General features: G+C 45.5%; 1 protein-coding gene across 1 annotated transcript; it reads left to right on the forward strand.

Moving 5' to 3' along the window:
* The first annotated feature begins 1,717 nt into the window (after nucleotides 1-1,717).
* On the forward strand, nucleotides 1,718-11,937 carry LOC135821589 (uncharacterized). Its single transcript, XM_065334589.1, has 5 exons — nucleotides 1,718-2,140; nucleotides 5,816-6,275; nucleotides 7,201-7,387; nucleotides 7,725-8,043; nucleotides 8,877-11,937. The coding sequence occupies exons 1-5, from the start codon at nucleotides 2,042-2,044 to the stop codon at nucleotides 10,092-10,094; spliced, it is 2,283 nt and encodes a 760-aa protein (XP_065190661.1). The 5' UTR covers nucleotides 1,718-2,041; the 3' UTR covers nucleotides 10,095-11,937.
* Nucleotides 11,938-12,265: the final 328 nt, after the last annotated feature.

The raw sequence follows: 12,265 nt of genomic DNA on the forward strand, positions 1-12,265 counted from the left end.
TAGTACATGTTACGTTTGTTTTTTTCTCTGTTCTTTTGATGATGCTGCCTTATGAAACACATGCTGCCTTATGAAACACATGCTGCCTTATGAAATACATGGCACCCCTACGACCAGAATGTTGGGTTATATTATATATACATGTATCATAAACAGGGGAGTACTAAAACCAGCGTTTGACCTTTAAAAAAGAGAGAAGAAGGTTTAGCACTCCCTGGTTATACTGAATCGATCAATCACGAACTATGATCTTCATTCTTTACATAAAAACCACAAATCTAGTTTGGACTCGACGCAATTTTTTCAAAGAACTGGCAGGCCACCTGCCTACGGTTGTCTGGTAGTGCTCAAGACATGCTCATTGAAAACAACACTCTACATGTACACTACACTACACTCTACAGACCCACATAGCCATCAGGCTTTATGAATAATTATGACTCTACAACTACTAACTATTACTATTACTCCCTGCGGCATGCTTGACAGTAACTACTATTACTCCCTGCATGCATGCTTGACACTAACTACTATTACTCCCTGCATGCATGCTTGACACTAACTACTATTACTCCATGCATGCATGCTTGACACTAACTACTGTTACTCACAAGCAGGGAGGGAGTCGTAGATCTACCACTCCCTGGCCTGATACAAGCTCACTCGGCTGGCCTACACGTACAAATGTTAGGCCTAGCGCCTGGCGGCACCGCGTACCGGTATGCGGTACCGAACTAATTACTTTCGTTCATAAATAATAAATAATAAATTAAAATTTCATGGTTCGCGTGAGACTCGGCTGGAAGCCCAGTTTTCCGCATCCGTCATGGGAACGCCACCACCCTCTAGTCTACGATCAAAGGCGCAGATGCAGCGCCTAAACGGTGGGAGGTGAGTAGATCAGACCCACCACCAAGTGGTCAAAGACCGAAATCCCATTACTATCATTAGCTGCATCCATGTTACCCTCGTGCCAGGCCACAAGTTCCCAAATAACTGTGGGTCGCAGCACGGCTGGAAAAATTCCTTCCGCTTCCAAGCAGGACTTGAACCTGGTACCCTCTGTTTCTCAATCATGGTCTTAGACCAACCCACTGTGCCTGCCTGCTTTCGTTCATGTTTATACATAATTCCACTGCAGATCAGCACAAAAAATACGGCTGGAAAGGTTAGCGGGACGATCATCTCATGCTCACCTCTAGCTCTTGCCAGTCTTGGTCTTACCCGTGTGAAGGCATTTCATTTCTGAACGAGCCTCCAACCTCATTATCTGGCGGCGGTGAAGGTCCCTCACCCTGCTCACTGGGCCTCAGTCGCACATCGCCGGATCCACGCCAGTCGAAGGCGAGTTGCTCAACTACTGACTGTAGATATTAGTCAAGACGATTGACGTGCGGACCTAAAGGTGACGGCTTTCCCAGCTTGTCTGTGATTGAGATCATGACACATTCCTGCCCACTGCGTGACATGCAGAGCGCTCGAACACACACGGAGTGTGAAAGAACAATTGCGAGGCGCTAGGCTGGACAAGAGAGGAAACTTCGTAGGCAGTCACTATTTTCCTTCATGCGGAATAAGGCAATTGGCAGTGTGAGGGGCAAGTGCAAAGGCTCATCACGGCTGCTACTTCATGGCAACTGCTTGGAAATTTCTCTCGTAGCCCCGAGTGATACGGGTGACTCGTGATTGCTAGGTACACGGACCCTCCGGACAGGCAGCGCTTGTATGTTGCTACAACACACTGTTAATACGTACTACATGTACATGTACATGTAGTACTACAATGAGTTTTGCTGTTCACTGCTGCATCGGACGTGATTCAGTGCATTCAATGTTGGCACGTTCAGCGTTTCACCTAAAAAACAATTCTGCCTCTGAGTAAACTAAACTTTGCCAGAGACGTAATCCAGCGCTAAACTGTGAGACGAAGTTAGCGAGTACTGTTGGTGAGGAGTGATAGTTCTAGAGTGTCCTTGCCAGAAACCTAGCATTGTGGCTAGTCAAACTGCGAAAACGTGAGGACCTTGGAGAGAAGATCGAGATGGCTTTGCCTATGGAGGCCAACCGAAAGAGTGTATTCACGCAGTCCGTTGAGGTCATCAAGGAAGGATATTTGCTGGTGAAGTCGCGCAGCCGCTTGGTAAGTGCATTCGTAGTGATAGAGAGAAGTCACAGAGGTCGTTCCCATCATGGGCCTAAACAAATAGTCACGTATTTGTATTGTACTACTACTAGCTCGGCATTGGTACTTTGACTCCGACACGAGGCGTTTTGGGTACAGTTCTAGCACGTTCATTGAACGAGTTCAATGACATGCTCTAGTAGCAGCTCGTACAGGATCAATGATTATGTGGATTCCTTGTATATCGGTGACTGTTACTGTAGTTATAAAGTGATAAGTTAGGCAATCTGCAAGTTAGGATACACAATCTGCAAGTTAGGATACACAATCTGCAAGTTAGGATACACAGTTCTGCAAGTTAGGATACACAGTTCTGCAAGTTAGGATACACAATCTGCAAGTTAGGATACACAATCTGCAAGTTAGGATACACAATCTGCAAGTTAGGATACACAATCTGCAAGTTAGGATACACAGTTCTGCAAGTTAGGATACACAGTTCTGTATCTCAAAAAGGAAGTCAGACTGAAATACGGTGGCGCCATGCTTTGTAAAATCCGGCTGAATGATAAAGCCAGTACTTGCATGCACTGGTGCACCGTCCAATTATTTTCACAATAGGGCTTGAAAGTGCTACGTCACAGCATAGCAACAATTTCAAAAATTCAAAAACTGGATCCACTTGGATCCAGTTTTGTATGGATCCAAGCACATTTCAAGCGGTCTTACCCACACTACCACAGCATGGTGATGTAGCCAGTGAAACTGACTGATTTAGCTACTGGGGGCAGGGTTACAACTGGTGGTGAAATAAAAGTCACACCTGCATGCGACATGAGTGGGTTGCTATGCACCCACATACTTAGGCAATAGCAAAGTCACACCTTAGTGGATCCAAAAATAGAAATCTGATGTCAACTTACTACTCCCTGGCCGTTTTAACGTCATCACTTTCAAGCCCTATGAGGTTATGAGGTTGGACTTCATTTTTTAAAATACGGTTTTTATCATCGGGTATGCCCAGGGCCTACTAGGGAGCTGTATAAACGACTCATTTTGTATTTTGAAATGTCCTATGTTTTGTGGCAGGGCTGCTGTAGTAGTAGTAGTAGTAGTAGTAGTAGTAGTACAGGAATAGTAGGGTTGAGACTTGAGACTGGTCAACTGGTTTCCCTGTGCAGAGGCGGAATGTCATGATCCTCAGTCCCCACCAGTCCTGGCTGTATCTCACCTGTTTTAGGCGTCTTCAGCACAATTTGCAATCTGAAATTTCTGTGGGTGTATTTTTTTAGCCTGAAGGCTGCAGTTTGGTAAGAGAGCGCCATCCCCTGCCACCTTACTACAACAGCTCGTAACCTGTCATACGATGTACATAATGATCCTTTCAGTTACTAGTATCCCAGGGCGTAGCACCTTGCATGTAAGGTCTTGCTCAGTTACGACAGCATTCCTGTCCCTCTTCAGGCTGTTATTTGGCATGTTCATCAGGCGCGTGCACCGCGTGGTTTTCTTGGAGCCCGGAAACCACCTTTTTGCATCCGCTATGAAGTGCATTCTGCAAACACTCGAATATTTCGTAACTTGGCTTTCCCTGAACGGAATTGAATTGAAAGGTCTATTCGCATTAGAAAGTTCTCAGCTGTCGGCTCCAACAAATCCGAAGTCGATCCAAGGTCGAATAGTGGAGTTACGGCACTCAACAGGTATTTTACGTCCCATTGCAAATTTTCACTTCCGCACTTGGGTGGCAATTATTATTATTGTCATAAATATTTTCCTCTATCGCACGACAGTCCAGACATGCATAGACATGTTTGACGTCAGGCACAGGTCTTTAGCGGCTACAAAAGAAAGGAGCGCTCTACGATGGATATTACATGTACAAAAATACCATGGATCTTAACGAATTGTCTCAATTTCCGGTTGCGCGTGTCTTCTCAGGGCTATAGTGCCACTGCAGACTCCGACAGTGACATGGCTTGACCTGCTTCTTTGACTCACTTACTAGACATGGTTAGCATTTTACCGTTCACGCTATTTTCGATGGTCGGCGTGTAGGGCGAGTCTACTGTCTTTTTTGGTGTTTTCGAGACACGGTTAGCACTTCAGCTTCTGAGTCCTCACTCCTGACGCAACGATCGACTTGGGAATAACCCTAGTTGGAATCTTACCGTTTCGTTCTCCCGCTAAACAGAGCTTTCTATGGTCGAAACGGTACCAAACTGACGGTATTTTGGGTGTTGGGTACGAGTACCGTTGGATCTAGCGCGTGAACGGTAAAATGCCATGTCTACACACACACACACACACACACACACGAAAAAACGGTACAGGCCGACCGTCGAAGATAGCGTGAACGGTAAAATGCTAACCATGTCTAATGTCTGAATCGTCCTTCACTACTTCGAACTACTTGTATAACGTCGGCTAGCCTATTCGTTTATCCTGTGTCAGGAAAATGCCTTTGTACCACATTTGTTTTGATGGCTCGGTGGGACTGGTAGCCATAACTTTTAAAGCTTTCTTTCAGTGTGTAATGCGTGTTATTAATACTGCTGAATCTGCAGGTAGCTTGTTGCAAAATGGCGGTCGAAATTTTTTGGAAACCACCTTTTTTTGACCTGGTGCACGCGCCTGTTCATACACTACAGGGCCAGTCCTGGCTCTCTGTTCTGTTATTCAAGACGTGCTTGTGTAGTCACATGATAGTTGCTAGGATACTGTTGGTATGGTATCAGCAGGAGGGCACCTAAATATCCCTTTGGCTTTGGAGAGTAACATCAATCTCAAGCGTGTACAAGTAGTAAGAACGCATCTTATCAGGAAGGTGGGGACAGTTCACGGAGATGTATTGAGAGAAACAGGGATTTGTGGTGCGTCAAAGTTAGTTTCGTTGACATTCCATGTAGGATGGCCTGGGACATGACTGCAGAATCTGAAAACTAGACAGTCTTCAGTCAAGAAGAATATTAAATTTTGTATTTTCTTATGTAGATTTTTTTGGGGAGCACCATTGGCCCAAAGGTGAGGTCTGGTACTTTGCAGGGTTGTGGCTTTCGCACGCCCAACTGTCTTCAGAAATGAGAAGAAGAAAAGTTCTTTCGTACACCACCTGCATTCACAAGGCACCTGTAAAAAATGTCACAGGCCTATGCGATGCCCTGAACAACATACCGAAGCTGTTCGTATATGAAAGGGCATAGGGGACACTTTGAATTCAAGTGTAAGCTGTACCATAACCACCAAACAACAACAATAACAACAACAACAACCACAATTATCTCTTATTGGCGTGAGTCGCTATCGTGAGAAAGAATAACAACAAGAACACCACCAACAACAACAACAGCAGCAGCAACAACAACAACAGCAACAACAACAACAACCATCTCTTATTGGCGATGGTGCCATCGTGAGAATAAAGAATTTAAAAAAAATCTGCTAGTGTTTGCAGTAACTGCCGCAGCTGGTTCTTTTGTGAGGGAAAATGACCCAAAGGGTCAACTATTTTGTATCTTATGAGTATTTTGTATTAATTGTTGTTAGCTGTAAGTGTGTGGAGTGACATTTGTGTCGGCACTTGCTGGTTTCAGCCTGGGCGCATAGCTCAATCAGTTAGTATTTCATTAGTGTTATTAGTTCACAGTCGTGATTAGGTTCTAACACATGTTTGCTGTGTTTCATCTTATGTAGAGGTCAACGTGGCGTAAGACGTGGTGTCAAGTTCGAAGGAACGGTTCTTCAGGGCGGGGTCCAGCAGTGCAACTTTCCCAGTACAAGTCACAGGTCGATGCAGCACAAGATCTTGGCTGCTTTGCACGTATCGATTTAGGAAGCGCCACGTGTATCCGGCCAACGCCCGAGGAGAAGAAGAAGCATTCATTTCTGGTGGAATGTACGTCAGCTGCTCGCATTGGGGATCGGCACATGGCTTTGCAGTCTACAACATTCTATTTCGGTGCCTCTTGTGAAGATGCGGCTGAAGAGTGGGTTCAAGTTCTCAGACAAAGCGCACCATCCTCACACTTATCTGGCAGTACTTCCTTAAGGAAGAACCTCACTGGATCTTTGCCGGATCTGTCAAAGCAAGGTGATCCAAAACAGCGTGATTCCCTGCACAGTTTGGATTTCAACAAAATGTATCAGCCCTCAGGTAAGCTAAGGTTGTGCATTTCAGATACTATAATGTATTATAACCACTTGCACATGTACACCCATTGCTTGTACCCATTGCGTGCATGCGACTGCTGTTGTCACAGTGCAGTGCGGATAGTGCGGTGACAGGGGCTGTGAGCTTTAATCACAGTGAGATAGGTGTGTCACAGTGGGATAGCCAGGAAAGTCATACAATCTCTCTTTCTCTCTCTCTCTCTCTCTGCCTCTCTCTCTATCTCTTCCTCTCTCTCCCAAATTTGTGGGTAAGTATTTCATTTTCATGAAGCACAGTGAAGGAAGTCTCAGTTGGCTACCATGGCTACCAGAAGCTTCAAATAAAACTCAACACATACTGATGCCTCCCCACATTTCTGGTTTTCTGCATGCTTCAGCACTACTGACTACAGTACAGCACACCAGACGTGATTTGTTTCATTGTGATGATGAAGATGCGCTTGAAGCCGAGCGTGACGTCACTCTGCACTTACGGACAATTTTGCTTGGAGTTTTGACCAACTTTCAATCGCCTCCAAAGAAAATGAAGTGATCAGCAGCCTCAAAACCTCAAAGCAAGGACACAACCTCAAAGCAAGGACAAAACCTCAAAGCAAGGACACAACCTCAAAGCAAGGACACAACCTCAAAGCAAGGACACAACCTCAAAGCAAAGACACAACCTCAAAGCAAGGACACAACCTCAAAGCAATAAGGCAAAAAAAGAAAATTTGGGTGACTGTTCCCCTTTAAGGGATTTGAAAAAAAGGGAAAAGAAGAAAAATGGCTGTGACCACCAGGACTCGAACTAGGGACCTTCCCCTAAATTTTTTATACTAGTATCCAATTTTTCCCCAGTTTATTCCCACTGTCATCCTGTTTTTACTTCTAATTCATTCTTTCTTTTGCCACGCTTATGTACACTACAGCGTCTACCTACTCTGTTCATCTGGAGCCTTCTCCCCTTGTTCCGTTCTCGGGAGAATCAACACTGACCATCACAGCGTCATCTCTAACACTATCCGACCCGAAGAGCAGCCAGCAGGTTGAATGGCCGGTCAATTCCATCAGGAAGTTTGGACTCCGGGACCACTTCTTCTACTTTGAATCAGGAAGGTCAGTAAAACCTGGAGAGACAGCTGCATGTACTAAACCTGATACGGCATAGCCGGCAATTGCTCTCACAGTGACATATGCAACATACTGCATATTATAAAGTTTTGCCAAGACAAATAAAGCATGTTGCTGGTCTTGCTATAAACAGAAAGGGATTGGCAGAGTGCTTGGGTGTGTCTGTTATGTTCTTCTTGCTCATGGGGCACACCTTCTCACTGTTCTGCCCACCCTGGAGAAAACTACTTATAGCTACTTCCTGCACCATGGGGAAAACCTATCATTATGAACGGTATATTTAGTTCATTACTTTGGGTTGTGTTGACTGTTGACCCTACAGATCTTGTTCCACTGGACCAGCTACTTTCTCCTTCAACACCGATACCAATGTAGCAGAAGAAATTGCCAAGAAGCTCCGGTTTGTGTCAAAAAAGCTAGCGGATGGCAAGTACACAGACACTGAAGTGAGGCCCAGCATTCCGTCGGTCAACACTAGGCCACAGTGTTTTGCTGGCAACACAGAAGCAGTGCAGATCCGCAGCTCATGTATCCGGAGTGAACCCTCAGTCAAGCCACTGCTGGTGCGCTCTACCTCTGATAATGTTCTGCTGTCCGAGAATGTTCTCCTGCAGAAGTTCAACATTGATGAAGATAATGCTGTGAGTATGCATAAGTACAGTGCTGGCAACTGAACTATCCGACCCGGCTGAGCTCACATCGCAAACACCCAACACGGGATAGTAAAACTAGGAAATAGAGACCGCTAGAATGTGAACGCATCGCTAAGGGGTCGGATAGTTCAGTTGCCAGCACTGTAGATCATGTTGTTGATGTATAGCCGCAGTGTGATGGCGGGGAAAGTAGGAATTCTTTCACTGTAGATAGTACAGAGAAAAACTTTGTTAGCTGACTACCTGTGCTCACTCAATGTGATGAGTTACTTGAAAAATAAGTTTAATTCACTTGTAGAATAATGACGTTTCAGTCCACTCACCCATCGTCAGAACCTTTTCGTTCGGATGACGGGTTACTGACCCGAAAAGTCAAAATTCTGCAGAATCTGATCAAAAAGACTATTTTTCAAGTAACTCAGCGCGTTGAGTGAGTAGGAACTGAATAGACCCGGTAGTGTCCACCACAGTAAAGTCTGGTAGCGCAGGTGTCAGCACAAAGTACATGTACATATCACATCCTACCCATGAAAGAGTGTATGGAAACTCATTGGTACTTCGCGCATTGCTGTGCGTCGCAATTCCTTCTGAAGTATTCAACACCAACTATTGTGATTCATGAAACAGGACTGCTGTAAGCTCTCGTGTGCTTGTGCTTGCCATTTCTGATTGCATTGCAAGACAGCTGTGAGGACATGGCTTTTAACTTCAAAAGCTGCTTGGTCTCGCTTTGGAGGTAACATCAACACCACTAGGGCATAGCCTGCATCCACCACAGCTAATACTCGCTATGTTTTGTATTTTGCTCTATTTCTGCTCAGGGCCCGTACTCAATAACACGCATCAGGGACTCATGGATCGCGCTGAGTAAAGCTCTCAACAAGTCTAATGATGAAGAGACTAATATGTCCGAGGAAGAAGATGACGTCGGAGAATTAAGCAGCTTTCCCAATGGCCACATGTCCCCTGCCACAACTGTCAAGATACGCTCACATTCAGCTCCTGTTCAGCCAATTGTTCCGCCACTCAAGACAAAGGCACTGCCTAGTACTGATTGTCACAAGTACGAAACAATGCGGCCCGGGGCCGCAGGACGGCAAGTAGAGAAGGATCCGTGCTCGAAGGATCAAGTCGAGACAAGAGATATTCGCTATAGTGAAGTGAAGCCCAAGTGCCGTCCACTACACGGAAGTTCACCGCCAACACCACCCAAACCGGCCCGCGTCAAAGATTTCTCACCACTTCAACTTGAATCAGATGCAAACACACTCAACTTAGAGGCATCAGCACAAGCAGCTCTGAAGCGCCGGTATAGTCCTATATTTGTGGCCAGCAGAGATCCTTCCTCACGCTTACGTATGTCACCATCACCAAGAGGTTCTCCGTCCTTCCCAGGCACTCCTTATGCATCCTCTCCACTTCTATCACCTGCTCAACTATCATCACCACCACGTTCCCCACCACAGACACAGTCTCCATCGCCACTGAGATCTCCTATGCACTCTCTCTCATCTACATCCCCTGATTCTGCAGGCTATTCTCCATTGAATGAGTCTCCACTGGCATCATCCGTGTCCAGCCATCCGAGTGCGGCTTGCAGCATCGATTCCAGACCGCCACTTGACCTACCTACCAATTCATCTCAGCTAGGCATCTACAGCCGTGCAAATATTCAAGACGAAATTCGAGTAAGATCCGCATCAGAACCGGCCATGCACCATGGCTATGACAGATTGGATCACGACTCAAAACGTGTCATCGATGGTTATGCACGCCTTGCTCATCCACCACCAGACTTACCACCAAAGCCATTTACCAACGACCGGATAGAACAGTACAACAAACTCAATGATCCAATCATCACTGCTGCCGCCGCCGCTAGCAAGCCAGGACTGCCTCGACGAAAGGTGGCCAAGAGAGCTGTTGAGACTGGGTACCACCGAACACGAACTCAAAGTGATTCTCTAAGACATACTGGCAGCAGGCCAATGGCAGTCAAGCCACCCACGCCCATCCACAAAGCACAAGTAGCCTCTTGATACCTTTATCAGGTTCTTGTTCCTAAAAAATTATCCAGTTGGATTTCTGCTTGATAACTTCATGACTGACGACAAGGACCTAAAACCACCGTAGCACCTTTTCTGTATCTGTATTAAATTTTGTGCTATCCGAGCTGTGATGCAGCCATGTGAAAATATTGCTTTCATTGACTGCTTTGATTGCTTGACCTCAGTCATAATCATTTCTCTTTGGAAAGGCTACGATGCCCACTGAGTCAGGGGCGGATCCAGAGATCTCTACAGGGGGGTTCCGGTTGAACCAAAATTGAACAGCCAAAATATTATGGAATCAGATTGTATTGAAGTTAGTTGTGCGGTTGTACAGGACAATCCGATTGTGCTAAGTAATAGTTGGAATCGCATGCTTTTAAAACAAACTACGGACACATATTCTTCCATCATCGACCACACCACAACAGCGCTCTCCACGTTGCCACAGCACACCACCACTGCACCATCGCTGGAGAGCTCAGTTGTGGTGTGGTGGACGATGGAAAACCTGTACAGGGCCAAATGCTGCTGCTTACCCTACATTGTATATTTACTTGTATGGACACATAGTCATGTTTGCAATCGACTGGCACACAGGTTCAGTGAGGGCTTGAAGACCCTTTCAACTTTTCTTGTAAAGATCGAATATGCAAGCCATGGGTTCGTTGAGAGCCAGAAATGCCGAAATGACAACTTTCCCTGTCCGTTTGTACTTTCGGAAATTTTTAGCATTTTTACGATGCGAAATGCTCTATAATCACAGGAGCATTGTCTTCACTTGACAGAAACAACAACAGCGAAACAGTGTCGTCTCGACAATCCGTTCAAGGCCATCTAAAACACATCGCTGGCGCAGCACTCCGTTCCTGCGGAGTAACAACTAGTCACTACTGCATGCTGCAGCAGGTAGAGATTACTGACTTTGCTTTGATGTCGGAGCCCTCATCTTCTGAAGAGCTTGAACTCTACGTGTACGATTCGAAGTTCGTTGAAGAGTGTCATCAATCGGAACATCCTTTCTCTTCCGGAAAAAAACTTGTCCAAGGAATACTGACCATACCCATCCAGAGCAGCAGTGAATGACAGCGCCAATGGAGGTAAAATTTGGATCGTTTCCAAAGATCAAAAAGGAAACAACCACCCAATGTTGTCTACACTACAGTGCAGTGTCCGTTTGTAAATCACGGACATGAACGCCAGTAGACAGACTACGTACAGTATCGATCTACCGCATGCAGTGCACTGTACTCCTTGACTCAGTGACTGCACTGTGATCGGACGGACGTCCTTTTGTGCACACATGATATTTTTCGATATTTCTCAGCAGTACACTTTGCAAAATTTAGGGGGTTCCATGGAACCCCCGGAACCCCCCCTGGATCCGCCACTGTGAGTTGATCTTATAATAGCCCATCATTGGCTTAAACCTGTTTGCTATACTGTGTGTGATCATTTCTTACACTGTAGTTAGAATTTGCAACCACATACAAGTTCCTAATGTGAATCAGTTGTTACCAGATGCCTCTTGATTATGTTTCATTTCCTAGGATCCTGCATTTCACCTATGATGATCATATTTTTTCCAGTTCCGCGTCCAGCTCTCTAGCCGCTAGCTCTGTAGATATGGTCTTTTGTAAATCCTGAGCTGCTTGAGTACGTGGAACATTTACAGTTATAATAACCAGTTGATTGTGACTCATGCTGAGTTGCATGTCTTTTTTCCATAACCAACTTACTTCCAGCAATTTTTGCAATTGTTTGGCTTCACAACAGTTTGCCAAACAGATCATGCCAGAGGCGAGATGTTCATCATGAACATTTTTTGACTTGATTTCTTGCCCGGCCAGCCGTGAGATTGGCGATAGTTCGCACTACAAAAAAGGTATTACCGGTACTAGGTTATCTTTATGCGTGCTCGCTCTGACTGTAGACTAATTGATTCGTCTGTGCACCGGGGGGAAAACCCTAACATTTTGTATGGCGAATAGGTTATTATTGTTCTCCATCTCTGGACGGCTGTTTCATGATCCGATCATTCAACCTTGTTAGGTAAAATGTACTACATGACAGTGCTGGCCAAAGAAATCCAACCTCATGAATAAAGCAGCGTCGTGTTAGAGTGCACGGACCAGTGCAGCACGTGTAGTACTAGGGCTGCG

Source organism: Sycon ciliatum, chromosome 1 (assembly GCF_964019385.1).
Source record: "Sycon ciliatum chromosome 1, ocSycCili1.1, whole genome shotgun sequence".
Lineage (NCBI taxonomy): Eukaryota > Metazoa > Porifera > Calcarea > Leucosolenida > Sycettidae > Sycon > Sycon ciliatum.